We start from the raw sequence: 26866 nt of genomic DNA on the forward strand, positions 1-26866 counted from the left end.
GCCGCGGTCCGTTAGTATACGTCGGACCCGCGTGTCGCCACTGTCAGTGATTGCAGACCGAGCGCCGCCACACGGCAGGTCTAGAGAGACGTTTTAGCACTCGCCCCAGTTGTACAGCCGACTTTGCTAGCGATGCTACACTGACACATACGCTCTCATTTGCCGAGACGATAGTTAGCATAGCCTTCAGCTACGTCATTTGCTACGACCTAGCAAGGCGCCATTACAAGTTTATATTGAGATTATTAGAGTACCGTCAAGAGCGATGTACACCAATTATGGATTAAAGTTAAGTATTCAAGCCACTACGTTCTTTATTTATTAGACTCAACTCCTTTAATTGTTCCAGACCTCACGCCAGTCTGCGTGAGCTTAAACGCGTGTATTTCGGCCTCCTCTAGCAACACGGTGTTGGCTCTTCTGCCAACACTACAGTATCCATGCGAGTTGCGACTTCGGTATGACACCTGATCTTTGGACGATACCACACAAATGATTAGCTTTCCAGCACAGCCGCACAAAGTACGTACGAGTTACACCAACTACATACCACACATAAGGAAAGATTATGCAGAGGGTTTCTCGCTAACAAAACTCTTTTGAATGCCGGTGGTTTTTGCAAAGATCGTGTCTACTAACACGTATCAGTATGCGGCAATGGCAAGATAGTGGCCTATCGATCCTGTTGTCGCCGGCCGAAGTGGCCGTGCGGTTAAAGGCGCTGCAGTCTGGAACCGCAGGACCGCTACGGTCGCAGGTTCGAATCCTGCCTCGGGCATGGATGTTTGTGATGTCCTTAGGTTAGTTAGGTTTAACTAGTTCTAAGTTCTAGGGGACTAATGACCTCAGAAGTTGAGTCCCATAGTGCTCAGAGCCATTTGAACCATTTTTTTGATCCTGTGGTATACTGTTCCACGATATTGTTGTTCGTTTTAGTCTCAAGTGTCATGCGGATATGGTTCTTACGGGCTCAAGAGGGCCACACTCAACACTATGCACGATTCCAGCAGCCCCATGCATCTAACACTTGAAAAGACAGACTAATGTTCACTTGGATGTGCAGGATCATACAATCACATCACGTATCTTGAGTCAGGAAAGAAGCTTGTTTGCAACAAGGTAAGTATCTTCCAGATATTTATTTATTCATTCATATATTACATTATAGCCTGTTAATTGTGATGTAGACGCTGGCTGTGTTCATTCGTACTCCAATTCTATTGAAATGTTGCCAGTCGGCTTGTCTTGGGATCTTCATCTGTCATTTGTTTAACGATTTTACTGACGTTTCGCTAGCACGAGTGGCTGATACTGTCAAACGTTCACCCTCCGAACTATCAACAGTCAGTTCCTTCTTACAGAGCGGAAACTAATGATACGTATTCTATTGACAGCGTAATACCATCTGGAACACCACAGACTATTCGCATGGTGGCCACTGTCGTGGATTCCCTCGATGGGACAGCAGAGATTAGGGCCACGACAGTGGTGAGCCTAATAACAACACCAGACACAGCAGTGGCACCACTTCGTTCTTTGAGACAAGCCCGAACTCTGTGTACAGCCTCACAGTGGATGTATTGATGTGTGGAGGCCCCATGGACAATGAATATCGCCAGATTGCATTCGTCCTGTTTGTATGGACCCAGCACTTGGCATCACGGTACGGGGTACCATCGGATTTGCAATACGATCACATCTCATACGTATAGCCTCTATACATCACACAAGTTCGGATCCACTCCACGCCCAGATGGGGTAAAGTCGTACTAAAGTGCACACACACCCGCACTACCTACAAATTTAATCTCATGTTGTTTCTGTTATACTGTATCAGCACAATAAATAAATTAGTCAAATGTCATTATTTGCTATACTTCATGGTACTGCAATTTTAATGTCCTGACGCTTCACTGGTATAAGTGTTAGGAAAATTGATTCACGAAAGAAGAGGGATACAAAATATTCATTCAATCAGTTTGTAACTGTCACTCTCCAGTTTGGGACAAATATTGTACTCGAGAGAGCTGCAAAAACTGCTAGCTGTTTCAACCACACAACAAAGATAATAAAGAAGGACGGGTTAAATGTAGGTAACTTTCGAAAGCTTCACTACTTCTGGAGAGATGCGAACTAAGGAGAATATTATATGCACTCTGTCTTCAGGCCACAAGTGGCCCATCGGCACCATCCGACCGCCGTGTCATCCTCAGATGAGGATGCTGATAGGAGGGATGTGTGGTCAGCACACCGCTCTCCCGGTCGTTATGATGGTTTTCTTTGACCGGAGCCGCTACTATTCGGTCGAGTAGCTCCTCAGTTGGCATCACGAGGCTGAGTGCACCGCGAAAAATGGCAACAGCGCATGGCGGCCCGGACGGTCACTCATCCAAGTGCCGGCCTCGCCCGGCAGTGCTTAACTTCGGTGATCTGAAGGGAACCGGTGTATCCACTGCGGCAAGGCCGTTGCCAGAATATTACATGTTTAAGTAATATTGACAAATGAGTCCTCAGCGGACTGACACACAATTTCCACATTATATGCATTCTTTATTTCACACTGTCAGTACCGTAATAAGTGACTTCATCCGCCATGCAACCTTTTTACCCCTATTTCATATTGGTAAATTTCCCTCCGACAGCCCACAATCGGACTTGTTTCACTTTACTTGATCCTCAGTTCGTGCGACTATTTCTTTCTCTGTACGCTAGAGAGAAACTATTGCCTCTGAATGTCTACATTTGTCAAATTATCGGTTGTACTGTTGTAACCCATTTCCCGCGCGGGGTAGCCGCACGGTCTCAGGCGCTTTGCCACGGTTCGCGAGGCTCGCCCGTCGAAGGTTCGAGTCCTCCCTCGGGCATGGGTGTGTGTGTTGTCCTTAGCGTAAGTTAGTTTACGTAGTGTGTAAGCCTTGGGTCCGATAACCTGGTCCCATTGGAACTTACCACAAATTTCCTAACCCATTTACACGAACATTAGCAGCCCCTATTAATCAGCCACCATTACTGGATATCCAGTTGGAACACACTTGCCAAATAACTGACACCACACATGGAAGCCGTACCGTACACTACATGCAGACAAGCTCCACACACCCCCCACACGGTGAGATCATCTGTGGCCGATCTCCCACTAATATACACTCCTGGAAATGGAAAAAAGAACACATTGACACCGGTGTGTCAGACCCACCATACCTTTCCGGACACTGCGAGAGGGCTGTACAAGCAATGATCACACGCACGGCACAGCGGACACACCAGGAACCGCGGTGTTGGCCGTCGAATGGCGCTAGCTGCGCAGCATTTGTGCACCGCCGCCGTCAGTGTCAGCCAGTTTGCCGTGGCATACGGAGCTCCATCGCAGTCTTTAACACTGGTAGCATGCCGCGACAGCGTGGACGTGAACCGTATGTGCAGTTGACGGACTTTGAGCGAGGGCGTATAGTGGGCATGCGGAAGGCCGGGTGGACGTACCGCCGAATTGCTCAACACGTGGGGCGTGAGGTCTCCACAGTACATCGATGTTGTCGCCAGTGGTCGGCGGAAGGTGCACGTGCCCGTCGACCTGGGACCGGACCGCAGCGACGCACGGATGCACGCCAAGACCGTAGGATCCTACGCAGTGCCGTAGGGGACCGCACCGCCACTTCCCAGCAAATTAGGGACACTGTTGCTCCTGGGGTATCGGCGAGGACCATTCGCAACCGTCTCCATGAAGCTGGGCTACGGTCCCGCACACCGTTAGGCCGTCTTCCGCTCACGCCCCAACATCGTGCAGCCCGCCTCCAGTGGTGTCGCGACAGGCGTGAATGGAGGGACGAATGGAGACGTGTCGTCTTCAGCGATGAGAGTCGCTTCTGCCTTGGTGCCAATGATGGTCGTATGCGTGTTTGGCGCCGTGCAGGTGAGCGCCACAATCAGGACTGCATACGACCGAGGCACACAGGGCCAACACCCGGCATCATGGTGTGGGGAGCGATCTCCTACACTGGCCGTACACCACTGGTGATCGTCGAGGGGACACTGAATAGTGCACGGTACATCCAAACCGTCATCGAACCCATCGTTCTACCATTCCTAGACCGGCAAGGGAACTTGCTGTTCCAACAGGACAATGCACGTCCGCATGTATCCCGTGCCACCCAACGTGCTCTAGAAGGTGTAAGTCAACTACCCTGGCCAGCAAGATCTCCGGATCTGTCCCCCATTGAGCATGTTTGGGACTGGATGAAGCGTCGTCTCACGCGGTCTGCACGTCCAGCACGAACGCTGGTCCAACTGAGGCGCCAGGTGGAAATGGCATGGCAAGCCGTTCCACAGGACTACATCCAGCATCTCTACGATCGTCTCCATGGGAGAATAGCAGCCAGCATTGCTGCGAAAGGTGGATATACACTGTACTAGTGCCGACATTGTGCATGCTCTGTTGCCTGTGTCTATGTGCCTGTGGTTCTGTCAGTGTGATCGTGTGATGTATCTGACCCCAGGAATGTGTCAATAAAGTTTCCCCTTCCTGGGACAATGAATTCACGGTGTTCTTATTTCAATTTCCAGGAGTGTATAACGATCCTGATTGTTCCAGGAATGCAGCGGCTGCAGCGAACTTGGATACATCGCCACCGCCTGCCACGGTAATGGTGCATCGTACCCATACTAACAAACCCAACCTTGCATGAACTATCGCAGCTAGTAAGCCACCACTGTTCTTACTGTTGTGTTGCCAGAAGAGCCAACACCGTGTTACTAGTGGGGGCCGAAATGCACGCGTTTTAGCTCACGCAGGCTGGCGTGAAGAAGGAAGGACTATACTGACGTGAGGTCTGGAACATGACAAGGAATTAGAATTCAGGAAGCGGACGTAATTAGTATGGTACTTAACTTTAATCCATTAATGATGAACGTCGCTCTTGACGGTACATGAGTCACAATATGACATAGTAACTGAATATGGCGCCTTGCTAGGTCGTAGAAAATGACGTAGATGAAGGCTGTGCTGAACTGTCGTCTCGGCAAATGAGAGCGTATGTAGACAGTGAACCATCACTAGCAAAGTCGGCTGTACAACTGAGGCGAGTGCTAGGGAGTCTCTCTAGACTAGACCTGCCGTGTGGCGGCGCTCGGTCTGCAATCACTGATAGTGGCGACACGCGGGTCCGACGTATACTAACGGACCGCGGCCGATTTAAAGGCTACCACCTAGCAAGCGTGGTGTCTGGCGGTGACACCACACTTACTACCCACCCCACTGTCGCAGAGGTTTCTGTCCCACGGCACGAGCCTTGGCACTTTTTTCCCTCTGCTCTTCAAATCGCTACCCTCATTCGCGTTTCGTCCATCACCTGATGGACCGTGTTAATGCGCAGTCTTACCCAGACGCACGCATAACATCACAGCCCAGCATCCTGTGATCCACCTATTAGATAACTAACATGTTGACGGAGGTGACAGAACTTTTGGTTTGGTCACCACGGTGGTGCGGGCGAGGAGGGGCCCCATCTCTATTTAGACAGCACTTCTCGTACGGTGCTATGACTGATCTCAATGGGGCCACCCACCAGTGCCGTTGCCCCTCCCCTACTTTTCCGCCTGCGCTATTTTGTGCGCACTCTACTACAATTGTGTGCGAGAGAGCAAAATCGCCGGCCGAAGTGGCCGTGCGGTTCTAGGCGCTGCAGTCTGGAACCGCGAGACCGGTACGCTCGCAGGTTCGAATCCTGCCTCGGGCATGGATGTGTGTGATGTCCTTAGGTTAGTTCGGTTTAACTAGTTCTAAGTTCTAGGGGACTATGACCTCAGAAGTTGAGTCCCGTAGTGCTCAGAGCCATTTGAACCATTTTTAGAGCAAAATCGGTGACCAGTCGGAGGTGCGCTTCGCTCGGGAGACAAAGTCGCTGGTGAGTAATACTTGCCTTGACGAGGAGTGCATAGTTGTCCCGGTCGCGCGACTTGCCGCCATCGCGAAATGCAGGGTACTCCCAGTCGAGGTCGAGGCCGTCGAAGTGGTTCTGCCGCAGGAAGCGAAGCACGTTCTTCACGAACTCCTTGCGCCGCTCCGCGTCCGCCACCAGCGGCGAAAAGCGCGTCGAACCCTCGTTCCAGCCGCCGATTGCCAGCATTGTCTTCAGGTCCTTGTTGTACGTCTTGAGGCCAGTGAACTTCGCGTAGCCACCTGAAACACGAGCAGCCGCCGCTACTATCGAAGTTCCTTACGCTGCATTCTGTCAACTCGAAAGATGCCGTCCCAGTATCCATTTCCTGGGGAACCAGAAAAAGATCCGCCAGTAATGAAAAATTTAATATTTACAGAGAAACAGAAGAGATAGAATTCCTCAGCCACGGGGAGGAGAAAATATCATTTTTTTCTTAATGTAAACCGAAGATGTCTGGTAACATACACTACTGGCCATTACAATTGCTACACCAAGAAGAAATGCAGATGATAAACGGGTATTCATTGGACAAATATATTATACGAGAACTGACATGCGATTACATTTTCAAGCAATTTGGGTGCATAGATCCTGAGAAATCAGTATCCAGAACAACCACCTCTCGCCGTAATAACGGCCTTGATACGCCTGAGCATTGAGTCAGAGCTTGGATGGCGTGTACAGGTACAGCTGCCCACGCAGCTTCAACACGATACCACAGTTCATCAAGAGTAGTGACTGGCGTATTGTGACGAGCCAGTTGCTCGGCCACCATTGACCAGACGTTTTCAATTGGTGAGATATCTGGAGAATGGGCTGACCAGGGCAGCAGTCGAACATTTTCTGTATCAAGAAAGGCCCGTACAGGACCTGCAACATGATGCGGTCGTGCATTATCCTGCTCAAATGTAGGGTTTCGCAGGGATAGAATGAAGGGTAGAGCCACGGGTCGTAACACATCTGAAATCTAACGTCCACTGTTCAAAGTGCCGTCAATGCGAACAAGGGGTGGCCGAGACGTGTAACCAATGGCACCCCATACCATCACGCCGGGTGATACGCCAGTATGGCGATGACGAATACACGCTTCCAATGTGCGTTCACCGCGATGTCGCCAAACACGGATGCGACCATCATGATGCTGTAAACAGAACCTGGACTCATCCGAGAAAATGACGTTTCGCCATTCGTGCACCCAGGTTCGTCGCTGAGTACACCATCGCAGGCGCTCCTGTCTGTGATACAGCGTCAAAGGTAACCGCAGCCACGGTCTCCGAGCTGATAGTCCATGCTGCTGCAAACGTCGTCGAACTGTTCGTGCAGATGGTTGTTGTCTTGCAAACGTCCCCATCTGTTGACTCAGGGATCGAGACTTGGCTGTACGATCCGTTACAGCCATGCGGATATGATGCCTGTTATCTCGACTGCTAGTGATACGAGGCCATTGGGATCCACACGGCGTTCCGTACTACCCTCCTGAACCCACCGATTCCATATTCTGCTAACAGTCATTGGATCTCGACCAACGCGAGCAGCAATGTCGCGATACGGTAAACCGCAATCGCAATAGGCTACAATCTGACCTTCATCGAAGTCGGAAACGTGATGGTACGCATTTCTCCTCCTTACACGAGGCATCACAACAACGATTCACCATGCAACGCCTGTCAACTGCTGTTTGTGTATGAGAAATCGGTTGGAAACTTTCCTCATGTCAGCACGTTGTAGGGGTCGCCACTGGCCCCAACCTTGTGTGAATGCTCTGAAAAGCTAATCATTTGCATATGACAGCATCTTCTTCCTATCGGTTAAATTTCGCGTCTGTGGCACGTCTTCTTCGTGGGGTAGCAATTTTAATGGCCAGTAAAGTATTTGAGCAAAGAAGGGGACCGGTTCGTTATCTTTCTGCCCATTGGCCATCTCTGGATACAATAGGTAATAGGGCAACGACAAGCTGTTACTGTAACGAAATCGGCACACCAGATCGTTAAAGATATACTGAGGACTGCTAGGAAGGTTTTAAGAGGTAAAACTGTTTTCAACATAATTAGAGTAAAAGAGGAATTTAATATCCTAAACCTTCCAGCTAATACTCTCTCAGAAAAAGCAAGACACCATAGCAGAGACGAATAAGATCTGTAGATGAGTCTGTTGTTGTTGTGGTCTTCAGTCCTGAGACTGGTTTGATGCAGCTCTCCATGCTACTCTATCCTGTGCAAGCTTCTTCATCTCCCAGTACATACTGCAGCCTACATCCTTCTGAATCTGCTTAGAGTATTCATCTCTTGGTCTCCCTCACTGATTTTTACCCTCCACGCTGCCCTCCAGTACCAAATTGGTGATCCCTTGATGCCTCAGAACGTGTCCTACCAACCGATCCCTTCTTCTAGTCAAGTTGTAACACAAACTCCTCTTCTCCCCAATTCCACTCAGAACCTCGTTATTAATTAAGTGATCTAGCCATCTAATCTTCAGCATTCTTCTGCAGCACCACATTTCGAAAGCTTCTATTCTCTTCTAGTCTAAACCATTTATCGTCCATGTTTCACTTCCGTACATGGTTACACTCCATACAAATACTTTCAGAAAAGACTTCCTGACTCTTAAATCTATACTCGATGTTAAAAAATTTCCCTTCTTCGGAAATGCTTTCCTTGCCATCGCCAGTCTACATTTCACATCCTCTCTACATCGACCATCGTCAGCTATTTTGCTCCCCAAACAGCAAAACTCATCTACTACTTTAAGTGTCTCATTTCCTAATCTAATTTAATTCGGCTACATTCCATTATCCTCGTTTTTCTTTTGTTAATGTTCATCTTATACCCTCCTTTCAAGACACTGTCCATTGTGATCAACTGTTCTTCGAGGTCCTTTGCTGTCTCTGACGGAATTACAATGTCATTGGCAAACCTCAAAGTTTTTATTTCTTCTCCATGGTTTTTAATTCCTACTCCAAATTTTTCTTTTATTTTCTTTACTGCTTCCTCAATACACAGATTGAATAACGTCGGGGGCAGAAATGGAGCCCAATAGCTCTACGATCTCTCGGCCCAGAAATGGAAGAGTGAAGCAAGGTGGCCATAAGCATACCCAAGAAGAACGAGAAGAATCAGTGAAATATAAGTGATGTGCTCTGATCGATAGCCATGCTGTCTGGATTCAAAAAAGTCTTGCTCTCAACCCAAAATGGTAGCAAATCGGTTACCAGAGTATGATTTTTTTGTCATCAGTCTACTGACTGGTTTGTTTGATGCGGCCCGCCACGAATTCCTTTCCTGTGCTGACCTCTTCATCTCAGAGTAGCACTTGCAACCTACGTCCTCAATTATTTGCTTGACGTATTCCAATCTCTGTCTTCCTCTACAATTTTTGCCCTCTACAGCTCCCTCTAGTACCATGGAAGTCATTCCCTCATGTCTTAGCAGATGTCCTATCATCCTGTCCCTTCTCCTTATCAGTGTTTTCCACATATTCCTTTCCTCTCCGATTCTGCGTAGAACCTTCTCATTCCTTACCTTATCAGTCCACCTAATTTTCAACATTCGTCTATAGCACCACATCTCAAATGCTTCGATTCTCTTCTGTTCCGGTTTTCCCACAGTCCATGTTTCACTACCATACAATGCTGTACTCCAGACGTACATCCTCAGAAATTTCTTCCTCAAATTAAGGCCGGTATTTGATATTAGTAGACTTCTCTTGGCCAGAAATGCCTTTTTTGCCATAGCGAGTCTGCTTTTGATGTCCTCCTTGCTCCGTCCGTCATTGGTTATTTTACTGCCTAGGTAGCAGAATTCCTTAACTTCATTGACTTCGTGACCATCAATCCTGATGTTAAGTTTCTCGCTGTTCTCATTTCTACTACTTCTCATTACCTTCGTCTTTCTCCGATTTACTCTCAAACCATACTGTGTACTCATTAGACTGTTCATTCCGTTCAGCAGATCATTTAATTCTTCTTCACTTTCACTCAGGATAGCAATGTCATCAGCGAATCGTATCATTGATATCCTTTCACCTTGTATTTTAATTCCACTCCTGAACCTTTCTTTTATTTCCATCATTGCTTCCTCGATGTACAGATTGAAGAAAAATGTTCAAATGTGTGTGAAATCTTATGGGCCTAAACTGCTAAGGTCATTAGTCCCTAAGATTACACACCACTTAACCTAAATCATTCTAACGACAAACACACACACACATGCCCGAGGGAGGACTCGAACCTCCGCCGGAACCAGCCGCACTGTCCATGACTGCAGCGCCTTAGACCGCTCGGCTAATCCCACGCGGCTACAGATTGAAGAGTAGGGGCGAAAGGCTACAGCCTTGTCTTACACCCTTCTTAATACGAGCACTTCGTTCTTGATCGTCCACTCTTATTATTCCCTCTTGGTTGTTGTACATATTGTATATGACCCGTCTCTCCCTATAGCTTACCCCTACTTTTTTCAGAATCTCGAACAGCTTGCACCATTTTATATTGTCGAACGCTTTTTCCAGGTCGACAAATCCTATGAAAGTGTCCTGATTTTTCTTTAGTCTTGCTTCCATTATTAGCCGTAACGTCAGAATTGCCTCTCTCGTCCCTTTAATTTTCCTAAAGCCAAACTGATCGTCACCTAGCGCATTCTCAATTTTCTTTTCCATTCTTCTGTATATTATTCTTGTAAGCAGCTTCGATGCATGAGCTGTTAAGCTGATTGTGCGATAATTCTCGCACTTGTCAGCTCTTGCCGTCTTCGGAATTGTGCGGATGATGCTTTTCCGAAAGTCAGATGGTATGTCGCCAGACTCATATATTCTACACACCAACGTGAATAGTCGTTTTGTTGCCACCTCCCCCAATGATTTTAGAAATTCTGATGGAATGTTATCCATCCCTTCTGCCTTATTTGACCGTAAGTCCTCCAAAGCTCTTTCAAATTCCGATTCTAATACTGGATCCCCTATCTCTTCTAAATCGACTCCTGTTTCTTCTTCTATCACATCAGACAAATCTTCACCCTCATAGAGGCTTTCAATGTATTCTTTCCACCTATCTGCTCTCTCCTCTGCATTTAACAGTTGAATTCCCGTTGCACTCTTAATGTTGCCACCGTTGCTTTTAATGTCACCAAAGGTTGTTTTGACTTTCCTGTATGCTAAGTCTGTCCTTCCGACAATCATATCTTTTTCGATGTCTTCACATTTTTCCTGCAGCCATTTCGTCTTAGCTTCCCTGCACTTCCTATTTATTTCATTCCTCAGCGACTTGTATTTCTGTATTCCTGATTTTCCCGGAACATGTTTGTACTTCCTCCTTTCATCAATCAACTCAAGTATTTCTTCTGTTACCCATGGTTTCTTCGCAGCTACCTTCTTTGTACCTCTGTTTTCCTTCCCAACTTCTGTGATGGCTCTTTTTAGAGACGTCCATTCCTCTTCAACTGTACTGCCTACTGCGCTATTCCTTATTGCTGTATCTATTGCGTTATAGAACTTCAAACGTGTCTCGTCATTCCTTAGTACTTCCGTATCCCACTTCTTTGCGTATTGATTCTTCCTGACTAGTGTCTTGAACTTCAGCCTACTCTTCATCACTACTATATTGTGATCTGAGTCTATATCTGCTCCTGGGTACGCCTTACAATCCAGTATCTGATTTCGGAATCTGTGTCTGACCGGCCTTTTCCAAGTATACCTCCTCCTCTTGTGATTATTGTACAGGGTATTCGCTATTACTTGCTGAAGCTTGTTACAGAACTCAATTAGTCTTTCTCCTCTTTCATTCCTTGTCCCAAGCCCATATTCTCCTGTAACCTTTTCTTCTACTCCTTCCCCTACAACTGCATTCCAGTCGCCCATGACTATTAGATTTTCGTCCCCCTTTACATACTGCATTACCCTTTCAATATCCTCATACACTTTCTCTATCTGTTCATCTTCAGCTTGCGACGTCGGCATGTATACCTGAACTATCGTTGTCGGTGTTGGTCTGCTGTCGATTCTGATTAGAACAACCCGGTCACTAAACTGTTCACAGTAACACACCCTCTGCCCTACCTTCCTATTCATAACGAATCCTACACCTGTTATACCATTTTCTGCTGCTGTTGATATTACCCGATACTCATCTGACCAGAAATCCTTGTCTTCTTTCCACGTCACTTATAATAGCTCCATACTTAGCAACCATACACAACCGTTTGCTCTTAGAAAGATTCGTACCCAAAGACTGGAACCTTACGCATGTCATACCAATACACAAGAAAAGAAACAGGGGCAATCTGCTGAATTTCAGACCCATATCAGTAATGTCTATTTATAGCAGGATTTGGGAACATACGAGTGTACTGAATTACCTCGAAGAAAACGATATATTCACAAATAGCCAACACGGATTCAGAAAATATTCTGCTGAACCACAGCTCTAGCTCTTTAGTATCAAGAAGTAATGGATGCTATCGACAGGGGACGTTAAATTAATTCCATACTTTTAGACTTCCAGAAGGCTTTTGACACCTTTCTTCAGACGCGACTTCTAATCAAATTGCCTGCCTATAGAGTATAGTCTCAGTTGTATGACTCGAATCGTGATTCCCAGTCAGAAAGCCCACAGTTTGTAACAATTGACGAAAAGTTAACGAGAAAACAGAAGTAATATTTGGCGTTTCCAAGGATGTTGTAGGCCCTCTGCTCTTCCTAGTCTAAATAAACGACTTAGGAATTAATCTGATTAGCCCTCCTAGATTGGTTTCAGATGATGCTGTAATTTTCCGCCTTGTAAAGTTATCAGATGATAAAAAGGAATAGCAAAATGATGTATACAAGATATCTGCTTGGTGTAAAAAGTAGCACTCGACTCCAAATAATGAAAAGCGTGAAGCCATCCACATGAGTACTAAAGCGAATCCGTTAAATTTCGGTTACAAGATAAATCACACAAATCTAAACGCTATAAACGCAACGAAATACTTAGGTATTACAATTACGAATAACGATTATGTAGATGATGTTGTGGGGAAAGCAAACCAAAGACTGCGATTTTCTGGCAGAACACTTAGAAGATGTAACAGATCTACTAAAGAGACTGCTTACTCTACGCTTGTCCGCCCTCTTCTGGAGTACTGCTGTGCGGTGTGGGATCCGCATCAGATATCGAAAAACTTCAAAGAAGAGCAGCTCGTTTTGTACTATCGCGAAATAAGGGAGAGAGTGCCATGGATATGAAACACGAATTTTGGTGACACTTATTACAACAATGGCGTTTTTCGCTGCGGCCGGACCTCATGAATTTCGATCACCAGCTTTCCTCCTCAAACTGTGAAGATATTTTATTGGTGACCACCTGCATAGAGAGAAATGATAGTCATTACAAAATAAGAGAAACCAGGTCGCACGCAAAGACAAATTTTCGTTTCTCCGCGTGCTGTTCAAGAGTGGAACGCCAGAGAAATAGCCTGAAGGTGGTTCGATGAACCCTCTGCCAGGCACTTAACTGTGAGTAGCAGAGGAGCTCTATGAGGCCGTTTGCCGATGAACTGTGGTATTCACAGAAGCCGCAACGCTACGAAATTGTAACGAAAATTGTAACTAAAAGCAAGAATAGTTTCTCATATCGGCATTCACGACAAGCGAAACCGTTACTTCTACCAGACTAAGGCCAGGTCAAATAAATACTAATAAAACGAGACGTATGTTAAAATCAATCCCCTCTCCATGTTGTGATTCCGTACACAGTGACGAGGATACTGTACATAAACTAACAGAATATGATAAACACAAATACCCAAGAACAGTTACACTGTACAGTACTTTAAGAATTGAAGACTACTTTTCTCTCAGGATAGCTCTTATTTTCATGAAAAGGTCCGCTGTCAAATGTATTTGACATTTGATCCATGTCTGTAAAAGGGAACTTTAAAATTTGAGGCTCCTATCTTATTTTTGATTACGTATATACATATACGCTGAAGAGCCAAAGAAACTGGTACACCTGCCTAACATCGTGTAGGGCTCCGCTAGCACGCAGAAGTGCCGTCACACGACGTGGCATGGACTCGACTGATGTCTGAAATAGTGCTGGAGAGAATTGGCACCATGAATCCTGCAGGGCTGTCCATAAATCCGCAAGCGTACGAGCGGGTTCAGATCTCTTCCCGAATAGCACGCTGCTCCTGAAACCGGGGGTCCATAGAAGCATCTGATGACCATATTTGATTCATTTTTAACACTTGTCTTCGTCCAAATTATTACGCGTTTGAAATCCGTGCTAGCGCCACAAGACAGTGTGTTATTTTTTACGGTTATAAATACGATTCCATCGCCGGCGCTCAATCTTTCTTTGAGACGTACATTCCAATCGGAATTTAAAATTTCATTGCTGTGAACATGTGATTTCAATCAGCTTTCTATTAGTAGTACTGTGCGTGGGTATTGTCACCGTTCATAAGCGAAGTTAGTTCTGGAACCTTTCCATGGATGCTATTGCAGTACTGTATTAACATAGTCTTTCTCCGAACTGCCGTAACGGATGCCATCGTCTTTATTTAATAAAAGTATTATCATTCTCTATCTAAAATCTGAACTTAACTTATCGGCCCTGTGGAGAGATTTCTCCATAAAAAAAAAAAAAAAAAAAAAAAACATCTTCACACCATACGTATTTTGCTAGTCTAGTAGTCGCTTTCTGCGTGTAGTGCACGCCTGAACTAGTAAGGTGAGTCCTAGAATACACCACCCGATAATGGAGGTTGAGAAATCTGCATTCGAGATAGTAACAGAATCGTCTGGGACTCTGGTGGCTCCAAAATAGAGGACCGCCACAGGTTCTCGGAAAGATCTCTGCTTCCATCCCAACCACCGCCTAATGACCTCAGAGCCCTGGTGGCAGGTGTCATCAGACACGATTTGCACCCATTGCCCTGCCGACAGAGCCTCCTCCACATCTCTTGACGTGACCCCCGGTAAGCAATATTTCCTTACGGTGCTCCATCACCCGTCTAACAGTGGAGCTCTCAATGACAAGCAGTCCCACCCTCTGCGCCCGTTTGAACCCTTCTGGGTGATCGGCACCAGTCAAAACAAACGTCGCATCCAGTGCTGGCTCAGACGTACTTTCAACAGTGAGCAATACCTCAAATCTGGTTTGGAGGCGATAGGGCGACAGCCGTGCGTCCAGTGCCCACTTTCGCCTTCCGCCCAGAGTTTCGCAATCCCGCCACTGTTCGCCAGTCACCGTCCGGGGTCCCAGCTGACGCTACGAGCTCCACAGATGACAGAGCATTGGTCTCGGGACCTCCGACACCACCGCAACCCGAGGCGACAGCCCGACGCCCGTCGACTGTGGCCGACACAGCTTCCAGCTGTTTATGGACACTGGCCAGTTCCTCTCGCATCTATAAAAAACAGGCGCAGTACCTACCAATACTTAAGCAGTTTTCGTATATACGAGAAGTAGTATAATACTAACCCGAGCAGTCGATCTGTGCAGTCCAAGTTCTGCTGCTAAGCTCCTTGTGGATTTTATTGGACTTTTTATTGGACTCCAAGCTCAGGTCACAAGATACACTACTGGCCATTAAAATTGCTACACCTCGAAGATGACATGCTAGAGACGTGAAATTCAACCGACAGGAAGAGGATGCTGTGATATGCAAATGATTAGCTTTTTAGAGCATTCACACAAGGTTGGCGCCGGTGGCGACACCTACAACGTGCTAACATGACAAAAGCTTCCGTCCGATTTCTGATATACAAACAGCAGTTGACCGGCGTTGCCTGGTTGTTGTGATGTTTCGTGTAAGGAGGGGAAATGCGTACCATCACGTTTCCGACTTTGATAAAGGTCGGATTGTAGCTTATCGCGATTGCGGTTTATCGTATAGCGACATTGCTGCTCGCGTTGGTCGAGATCCAATGACTGTTAGCAGAATATGGAATCCGTGGGTTCAGGAGGTTAACACGGAACGCCGTGCTGGATTCCAACGACCTCGTATCACTAGCAGTCGAGATAACACGCATCTTATCCGCATGGCTGTAACGGGTCGTGCAGCCACGTCTCGATCCCTGAGTCAACAGATGGGGACGTTTGCAAGACAACAACCATCTGCACGAACAGTTCGACGACGTTTGCAGCAGCATGGACTATCAGCTTGGAGACCATGGCTGCGGTTACCCTTGACGCTGCATCACAGACAGGAGCGCCTGCGATGGTGTACTCAACGACGAACCTGGGTGCACGAATCGCAAAACGTAATTTTTTGGGATGAATCCAGGTTCTGTACACAGCATCATGATGGTCGCATCCGTGTTTGGAGACATCGCGATGAACGCACATTGGAAGCGTGTATTCGTCACCGCCAAACTGGCATATCATCCGGCGTGATGGTATGGGGTGCCATTGGTTACACGTCTCGGTCACCTCTTGTTCGCATTGACGGCACTTTGAACAGTGGACGTTTCATTTCAGATGTGTTACGACCCGTGGCTCTACCCTTCATTCGATCCCTGCGAAACCTTACATTTCAGCAGGATAATGCACGACCGCATGTTGCAAGTCATGTACGGGCCTTTCTGGATACAGAAAATGTTCGACTGCTGCCCTGGCCAGCACGTTCTCCAGATCTCTCACCAATTGAAATCGTCTAGTCAATGGTGCCCGAGCAACTGGCTCGTCACAATACGCCAGTCACTACTCTTGATGAACTGTGGTATCGTGTTGAAGCTGCATGGGCAGCTGTACCTGTACATGCCACCCAAGCTCTGTTTGACTCAATACCCAGGCGTATCAAGGCCGTCATTACGGCCTGAGGTGGTTGTTCTGGGTACTGATTTCTCAGGATGTATGCACCCAAATTGCGTGAAAATGTAATCACATGTCAGTTGTAGTATAATATATTTGTCCAATGAATACCCGTTTATCATCTGAATTTCTTCTTGGTGTAGCAATTTTAATGGCCAGTAGTGTAGAAGTGCACTAAAATTTACGCACAATCGTAACAGTGACAGTGGTACGTCAGCCATTCTCTGTCACGCACCCAATGTTGTGTATATGTAGGCTTGAGATCAGCAGAAGTCTTCTGAAACTAACCTACTCATATAGCTCTTCTCACTGTTATGAAATTTCCTGCTGTTTCATTGTATGGCTACTTACTAGTGTCCCATAAATCTCAAAAAGAGAAAAATAAAATAATAAATCTCCGATTTAATATACTCTAAATAAAAGTCGGTGCATTAGTTAGCTCACTGGACCACTGTGTACAAGCGAAAGCAGATGTATTCGACAGAGGAATGCTTGTATGTCGGCGAAAAATGTTGTTGTTGTCTTCTTACCGTACTAGTCTATCTTGTGCAAGTCTCTTTATTTCTGCACATCTACTGCATCCTACATCCATTTGACGCTGTCTGTCTCTGCAATTTATTTTATCTTATTTATCTACAGCGTTCACGCAACAGCTAGAGTTCATTGTTGCGTCGTTTTCTTCTGCCATCTTCCATGTTTTCTTAACGCTGTCTTTTGTTTTTAGGCCTTTTTTATAGTCTTCTAAATCGAGCATTTATGTCAGACAGGAGTTTCAATATGTTGTTTCTGATTTTTCGATGTTGTTTGTTCCCAGCACTTCCCTTATTTTTCTGAACCAGGATGTCGTCTGCTTCTTCTTCTAGAAATACAGGAATTTTTGTTTCGTTAGCCTTTCCTCTTTCTTTCGGTAGGGATATCAAAAAGGATGTAATCTGCACGTTGCTATAATTTCCGGTGTTTCATATGTTTTCCGTAGGTTTCTTTCTTGTTACTCACGTTCCAAACGCCCTTCTGTCTGTATTGCACTCATTATTTTTGTAATGATCCTCTATTCAAGTAAAGAAAGTTGGAGTTGCCAAGTGCTTTTTTTTTAAATTTTGGCTTGGGTCAAAGTCTAATTCGATTACTTTGTTATTGTTCAATTTTTCATGGTCTTGTCAATACAGCTTTTTTACATTCAGTTTTGACTACTAAGACTCAAAAATGGCTCAAATGGCTCTGAGCACTAGGGGACTTAACATCAGAGGTCATCAGTCCCCTAGAACTTAGAACTACTTAAACCTAACTAACATAAGGACATCACACGCATCCATGCGCGAAGCAGGATTCGAACCTGCGAACGTAGCAGTCGCGCGGTTTAGGACTGAAGCGCCTACAACCGCTCGGCCACAGCGGAGTTTGGAATTAATTCATTTTAGAAGTTTATGTTGTTAAGTGACTATTCTTTCGGAAATAGTTCCATAACACATGTAAAATCAGAATGCAAAGATCCATTACATCGGAATCATTAATCGACACCGAGAAATGTGATACATAACAGTACTAGTGATCGTCGGTGACTGAATAATGTAACTTACTCTTCATTTACTCATTTATTCGAATTTGCATGCCCTATTGAAATAAAAGTGTACGTTGAAAGCAGACTGGGACAAAGCAACACAGCCGTGGAGCCACGCAGGCCGCCACCCTTGGAGCGTTTCTCGAAGCGAGCGTTGGGAGGCACGCAGGTGAATGGCTCGCAGGCCACTGGACAGTCTTTTGTAGCGCTGCCGCTGGTCGCCCAAACCATTACAGATAAGATCTCCTGTGGCGCAAGGTCCCACGCCGCAACCACTTTTACAATCCAGAAGTGGAATGAGAGGAAAAGCTGTTTTTAACCAAGGCACTACTGTGTGCAAAACATAGAAAGCTGTTTGCTCCGGATAATGCTGGATACCATAGATACTATCTCGAGAATGGAGTCGGAATCTGCAGTTTTTGGACCCTCTGAAGGCGTGAGACAGTGGTGGACGTTGATTTCACAAAAACCAACTGTATTCTCAACACAAGAACTGCCACAGTTGGCTAATAAGAATAAACTGGAGGTTAGACAGTGAAACATGACTGTGAAACTTCGAGGCAGATAAAAACTGTGTGCCGGACTGAGAATCGAACTCGGGACCTTTGCCTTTCGCGGGCAAGCGCTCTACCAACTCAGCTACCCAAGCATGACTCACGCCCCGTCCTCACAAGTTCACTTCTGCCAGTAGCTCGTCTCCTACCTTCCAAACTTTACAGAAGCTCTCCCGCGAACCATGCAGAACTAGCACCCCTGAAAGAAAGGATATTGTAGAGACATGGCTTAGCCACAGCCTGTGTGAGGACGGGGCGTAAGTCGTGCTTGGGTAGCTCAGTTGGTAGTGCACTTGCCTGCGAGTTCGAGTCTTGGTCCGGCACACAGTTTTAATCTGCCAGGAAGTTTCATATCAGCGCACACTCCGCTGCTGAGTGAAAATCTCTTTCTGGAAACATCCCCCAGGCTGTGGCTAAGCCATGTCTCCGCAATATTCTTTCAGGAGTGCTATGAATACACTAAACAGATTCAGAAAGATGTAGGTTGCAGAAGGTACTAGGAGATGAAGAAGCTTGCACAGGATAGAGTAGCATGGAGAGCTGCATCATACCAGTCTCTGTACTGAAGACCACAACAACAACAGTTCTACATGGTTCGCAAGAGACCTTCTGTAAAGTTTGGAAGGTAGGAGACGAGGTACTGGCAGAAGTGAAGCTGTGAGGACGGGTTCTGAGTCATGATTGGGTAGCTCAGTTGGTAGAGCACCTGCCCGCGAAAGGCAAAGGTCCCGAGTAAGAGTCTCGGTCCGGCACACAGCTTTAATCTGCCAGGAAGTTTCATATCAGCGCACACATTCTCTGCAGAGTGAAAATCTCATTCCGGAAGCTCGACTGTGCTGACAAGGACCTACCTCACTGCCCATAGAGAGAGACATAAAGAGAGTGAGACGTCTTTTTTAAGTATTAAATGGTAGGACATACATTCAGAATGAGAATTCTGCAGCGGAGTGTGCGCTGATATGAAACTTCCTGGCATAATAAAACTGTATGGCGGATCGAGACTCAAACTCGGGAACTTCACCTTTCGCGGGCAGGTGCTCTACTAACTGAGCTACCCAATCATGACTCAGAACCCGTCCTCACAGCTTTACTTACGGCAGTACCTCGTCTCCTACCTTCCAAACTTCACAGAAGCTCTCCTGCGCAGGAGAACGCCGGCACGGCAGCTCAGCGTGTTCGGTCAGAAGGTTTAGCTGCCCTCCGTCATAAAAAAAAATTAAAATAAAAAACTGACTTAATGGATCACTGACGAACTTGAACAAGCGTCATGGGACGTCCACCCCGAACAAATAGAACGAACACTAACGAACAAAATGAGATTACAAAAAAAAAGGTAGGTAAAGCACTTGCCCGCGAAAGGCAAAGGTCCCGAGTTCGAGTCTCCGCCCGGCACACAGTTTTAATCTGCCAAGAAGTTTCAGGACACACATTACTGGCTTACCACCTAAAGAATAGCCAAGGGAAGGGGAGCAGCGCTTTCTATTGAACGTTTTTATGGTCGACGCTCCGAATTTCCATATCCCAGCCAATCTAAGTAGAATAAAGAGCAAAAAAGTAGAAATGCGAGTTTTCTTTTAGTGAACACTTCTTTTGACGTCTTCTTTCGAGAGAGACTTCTCACTTATTCTTCGGAGCGAGTATCGTCCACCAGGGTCCACAGCCAGAGCAGACGTGTCGAGGAACTTAGATTTCCTGCTGATTCGCACTTAGCTATCGGCGAAGGTCATCAGTGTGCCACCAATAACTGATTCTACACCCACTTCGTCCTCCACCTACAGTTTACTACTGTGAGATAGAGCCGCCAACGTGAGATGATGTGTTGTGACATTAAAGCCACTTTATAGAATTTCATAACTTCAAGCTTCACTTTGAAGCTTTACATTCAGATTCAATGACCACCTCTCTCTTTACTCTGCCCACAGATTCAAAACATTCTCATCTTTAGTACTCTCTGTCTTTTCTGCTAACATCATGATAATCACAGTACCACTTTACGATTGCAGTTGTTACACTTACGCCATTATTGGAATCTTATCCCAGATCGTTTGTCAGACGAGCCAAAGCTTTACCAGAATAATAATATCATTGCTTTTTAAATGTTTTCTTTAATGGGATACACCGAATTAACTGTGATTCGTATTTCATTTAGTAATCATTCAGTTCCTAAATAGGGTGATTAATTAGCATATGTCAGATACAAGGCCAAATTTCGTCATCTCCAACACTGAATCACACGACCGTATCCAAGCACTGTTCATTGTTGTAATGGGAATTTTTATAATTTTTGTGCCTCGTTACTGGTTCTGAAACCTAATGCGCTTTTATGCATATTTTAATTTGCCAATTACATTTTTATAATGTGGGTTGTTCTATATTCGTACTTCTAGTGACCTGATTTTTTTTTTCTAATTTTACGACGAATTCAAAAGTATATATTATTTTCCTCTGCTCTTTGTATACCAGTAGAGTACCGAAACAGCTGCAACGATCTCTCGCGGAAACAAGATACGCTTATAAGCGACAATTCAGAAAGTGCGTCAAGGAGGAAATGTACATCCTCCATTACGACATAATAATTCCACACTGTTAAGCTCGGTCTCTGGGAAATATCCAAAAAAGGTACACTACTGGCCATTAAAATTGCTACACCAAGAAGAAATGCAGATGACAAACGGGTATTCATTGGACAAATATATTATACTACAACTGACATGTGATTACATTTTCACGCAATTTGGGTGCATACATCCTGAGAAATCAGTACCCAGAACAACCACCTCTGGCCGTAATAACGGCCTTGATACGCCTGGGCATTGAGTCAAACAGAGCTTGGATGGCGTGTACAGGTACAGCTGCCCATATATCTTCAACACGATACCACAGTTCATCAAGAGTAGTGACTGGCGTATTGTGACGAGCCAGTTGCTCGGCCACCATTGACCAGACGTTTTCAATTGGTGAGATGTCTGGAGAACGTGCTGGCCAGGGCAGCAGTCGAACATTTTCTGTATCCAGAAAGGCCCGTACAGGACCTGCAACATGCGGTCGTGCATTATCCTGCTGAAATGTAGGGTTTCGCAGGGATCGAATGAAGGGTAGAGCCACGGGTCGTAACACATCTGAAATGTAACGTCCACTGTTCAAAGTGCCGTCAATGCGAACAAAAGGTGGCCGAGACGTGTAACCAATGGCAACCCATACCATCACGCCGGGTGATACGCCAGAATGGCGATGACGAATACACGCTTCCAATGTGCGTTCACCGTGATGTCACCAAACACGGATGCGACCATCATGATGCTGTAAACAGAACCTGGATTCATCCGAGAAAATGACGTTTCGCCATTCGTGCACCCAGGTTCGTCGTTGAGTACACCATCGCAGGCGCTCCTGTCTGTGATGGAGCGTCAATGGTAACAGCAGCCACGGTCTCCGAGCTGATAGTCCATGCTGCTGCAAACGTCGTCGAACTGTTCGTGCAGATGGTTGTTGTCTTGCAAACGTCCCCACCTGCTGACTCAGGGATCGAGACGTGGCTGCACGATCCGTTACAGCCATGCGGATAAGATGCCGGTTATCTCGACTGCTAGTGATACGAGGCCGTTGGGATCCAGCACGGCGTTCCGTGTTAACCTCCTGAACCCACTGATTCCATATTCTCCTAACAGTCATTGGATCTCGACCAAAGCGAGCAGCAATGTCGCGATACGATAAATCGCAATCGCGATAGGCTACAATCCGACCTTTATCAAAGTCGGAAACGTGACGGTACGCATTTCTCCTCCTTACACGAGGCATCACAACAACTTTTCACCAGGCAACGCCGGTCAACTGCTGTTTGTGTATGAGAAATCGGTTGGAAACTTTCCTCATGTCAGCACTTTGTAGGTGTCACCACCGGCGCCAACCTTGTGTGAATCCTCTCTGAAAAGCTAATCATTTGCATACCACAGCATCTTCTTCCTGTCGGTTAAATTTCGCGTATGCAGCACGTCTTCTTCGTGGTGTAGCAATTTTAATGGCCAGTAGTGTAGTAGTTCTCGCCCCTCAGGACGCAGTAAACTTTCCCTTTCACTGGTGGTTTGAAGACAGGACGACGGCGTTACTCGCAGTCCACTAAGACGTTCCAGTCGTAATTTCAGATCTTCGTGTGGAGATGCTGTCTGAACATGGTCGATAATTGCTCGGAGCGCGATGACACTAATTTTAGCGCTGCATTCAGTGGAAAGCACGGGGCGCTGAGACAATTTCAGGAGTAGAAACAGAAAACAACGACTCAAACACAGAAACGAGGTTCAACAGACACGACATTTACTTGAACTACTTAAAAAACGTCATAAGTAATGCACTGGCCAAAAAATGAGTGAACACCAAAGACATCTCGCTAATACCATCTGTAGCCGTGATAATGGCCTCAAATCGGCAAAGAAGAGAGTCGACAAGTTTCTTCAGGCAATCCATGTCCAGCGCTAGCGACTAATTCATAACTGGATCCTGCAGAGCTAAGAGTTTGCGGGGATGTTCCACTCGGTATCGTGAGCAGTTCGAGACATGTGTAGGGAATTGAGATCTAGTGATTTAGGGGCCAGTCGAAGTGATAAAAGGTGCATGAGAATTCGACAAAAGGCAACGTTTGAGTGCAGCTCTTATCTTCGAAGACGGGAGTGTCCACAACACACACATATTATGAAGATGTAGAAAGAAGGGCAACCCTTGATCACCGATTGTTATAACCAGGAATAACACAATAACCTCTTCAGTCTGGTTTATTAAATCACAAATCACTTTTTAACAATTATGTTAGCCAAGCGTCTACCCAGGCTCACACTCAGAAGTAATGCAGAATTTCCGAATGTGCATGGTGGGGTGCACATCCCGTAATTATTCCCAAGTCCAGCGAAGTTCAGTCTCTCCAAGTGAAGTCGCAAGATTTTCCGCCGAGCAGCCAGGTAACCTCGAGTGGTGCGGCGAGTCATCCATAAGCAGCTTGAACACGGCGTGCTGCACTTCCCGATGAGAACTGTCATTTGCGGCGGCGGCCGGGTTTATATAAGGCTTGCTAGTTAATGGAGCCGTCGGCTGGGGTCGCTGTTTTCCAGGGAAAACCAATCGCAATGTTTCCTGGCGTAGCCAATTACTGTGTGTTGACAAACGCGCGCGAAAGCGGCCAGCGATGGCAGCCGCGAGCCGCCCGGAGAAGTGCGGCCAGCGATGTATTTCTCGGCCACGTAAGGGAGCGTGCGTGTGAAGACGGCTAGCGATGGAAGCAGCGGGCCGCCCAGAGAAGTGCGGCCAGCGATGTATTTGGCGGCCGCGTACTGGGGCGCGTTGTTCGGTGTTTGTTAGAAGTGGTGTATACCACACCGATAATGTTGATACAAACACTCATGTATCTATTCGCAGTAAACTACATGAGTGGATCGTAGTGAAGGTACGAAAAACACCCCGAATCCCCTCCGTGCTGACACTCATTGGCTCGTCGGTGCGTCCAATGTCTTGTTACTTTAGAAAAGAGGCAAAACTGCAGACGACCCAGTCTGCGGGATGAGTTCTTATACTTGCAAATAGCTTCTGCACCCCGCCCTCGCTCTCCCCCCCCCCCCCCCCACCACCACAACACACAAAAGATAACAACGCCAGGCTCTACAGTGGACAGCGGGTTCGCAGTGGCGAAGGGTGGCATATTTTTGTAGGGTAGTCTGAGAATTACGGATTTCGAAAAAAGAAGAAAAATCTTAAAACAAATCTTGTAAAATAGAAATAGTGCAAAAGTAACTTAGTTACATATTTCTACTAAGACTGAAACTACTACAGAAATTGTTAAAAATAAATGCATAAAAATATTACATAGTTACACGTTCATAAAAATGTAACTCATAGTAACGCACCTTACATCTTTTTATAAGTTTTTTTCTATTCTCCTGTCCCTTTTCTGAGCGTAAACATCGATGACACGAGATATGACAGCCTGCCGATTGGTTGATTTCACAGTTTCCTTCTCTATAGCCAATATCGTCAAGTTTGACAGTCTGTTCTTTGTCATTGTGTGGCGAAGATGGGCTTTAACGCGTTTTGATGTACTCATGCTTATTTTGCAAGACGCATTGATTGCTGGAATTGCAAGAACCAACGACAGTAATTTCATACACTAAGAGAACACGTATTTTAATCCATTGTTTATAATGGATTGAAGGAGGTCCTGACGCTCTAGACGTTAATCCTTACTGCTGTGAATAAACGTAAGTTCGCTTTTTCAGCTTTTGATTGTCAAAAAAGGATATACTGTAACTAATTTTTCAACTTCACGTATAGAGAAAGTGTTTGGCTTACTATAACCTGAGAACTTCCCTCATTTACAAGTTTTGTAGAGTCTGTTTCATGGAAGTCTTTGAATCTAGTTTCGATATTTACTACTACAGTGCCAATTATATCGAATATTAACCTTCTCAATTTCTGAATACTTACTTTTGTTCCGTTAATTTCAGATGCTCCTGCTGAATTTATAAGACTCTTAGCTTCCACTATGAATTTCAGAACAATTTCCTCACATCTTAGTCTTTCAACAGCCTTAATGCAGTTTTCAGTTTCAAGCTTACAATGTTTTATTTCCAGAGTTTTACTTTGCACGATGTCAAACAAGATATTTCAGTACAGCTTTTTTACATTCAGTTTTGACTACTAAGACTCAAAAATGGCTCAAATGGCTCTGAGCACTAGGGGACTTAACATCAGAGGTCATGAGTCCCACCGAGCGAGGTGGCGCAGTGGTTAGCACACTGGACTCGCATTCGGGAGGACGACGGTTCAATCCCGTCTCCGGCCATCCTGATTTAGGTTTTCCGTGATTTCCCTAAATCGCTTCAGGCAAATGCTGGGATGGTTCCTTTGAAAGGGCACGGCCGATTTCCTTCCACATCCTTCCCTCACCTCACCCGAGCTTTGCGCTCCGTCTCTTATGACCTCGTTGTCTACCGGACGTTAAACACTAATCTCCTCCTCATCAGTCCCCTAGAACTTAGAACTACTTAAACCTAACTAACCTTAGGACATCACACGCATCCATGCCCAAAGCAGGATTCGAACCTGCGAACGTAGCAGTCGCGCGGTTCAGGACTGAAGCGCCTACAACCGCTCGGCCACAGCGGCCGCCGAAACTAAGATTTTGCTTTTAGAGAGTTTAGAATTAATTCATTTTAGAAGTTTATGTTGTTAAGTGACTATTCTTTCGGAAATAGTTCCATAACACATGTAAAATCAGAATGCAAAGATCCATTACATCGGAATCATTAATCGACACCGAGAAATGTGATACATAACAGTACTAGTGATCGTCGGTGGCTGAATAATGTAACTTACTCTTCATTTACTCATTTATTCGAATTTGCATGCCCTATTGAAATAAAAGTGTACGTTGAAAGCAGACTGGGACAAAGGAACACAGCCGTGGAGCCACGCAGGCCGCCATCCTTGGAGCGTTTCTCGAAGCGAGCGTTGGGAGGCACGCAGGTGAATGGCTCGCAGGCCACTGGACAGTCTTTTGTAGCGCTGCCGCTGGTCGCCCAAACCATTACAGATAAGATCTCCTGTGGCGCAAGGTTCCACGCCGCAACCACTTTTACAACCCAGAAGTGGAATGATAGGAAAAGCTGTTTTTAACCAAGGCACTATTGTGTGCAAAACACAGAAAGCTGTTTTCTCCGGATAATGCTGGATACCTTAGATACTATCTCGAGAATGGAGTCGGAATCTGCAGTTTTTGGACCCTCTGAAGGCGTGAGACAGTGGTGGACGTTGATTTCACAAAAACCAACTGTATTCTCAACACGATAACTGCCACAGTTGGCTAATAAGAATAAACTGGAGGTTAGACAGTGAAACTTGACTGTGAAACTTCCTGGCAGATAAAAACTGTGTGCCGGACTGAGAATCGAACTCGGGACCTTTGCCTTTCGCGGGCAAGCGCTCTACCAACTCAGCTACCCAAGCACAACTCACGCCCCGTCCTCACAAGTTCACTTCTGCCAGTAGCTCG

At 46.0% G+C, this 26866-nt stretch overlaps 1 protein-coding gene and 1 pseudogene across 1 annotated transcript in view; both read right to left on the minus strand.

The window, feature by feature from the left end:
• The window catches only part of LOC126248161 (uncharacterized), a 513313-nt gene that overhangs the window by 191700 nt on the left and 294747 nt on the right, over positions 1 to 26866 (minus strand). Inside the window, exon 4 of the mRNA XM_049948909.1 lies at positions 5916 to 6175. Within this exon, the coding sequence (XP_049804866.1) occupies positions 5916 to 6175 (260 nt within the window). The remainder of the gene's footprint in view (positions 1 to 5915; positions 6176 to 26866) is intronic.
• On the minus strand, positions 2354 to 2471 carry LOC126250159 (5S ribosomal RNA; annotated as a pseudogene).

Source organism: Schistocerca nitens, chromosome 3 (genome assembly GCF_023898315.1).
Source record: "Schistocerca nitens isolate TAMUIC-IGC-003100 chromosome 3, iqSchNite1.1, whole genome shotgun sequence".
In the NCBI taxonomy this organism is placed as follows: Eukaryota; Metazoa; Arthropoda; class Insecta; order Orthoptera; family Acrididae; genus Schistocerca; species Schistocerca nitens.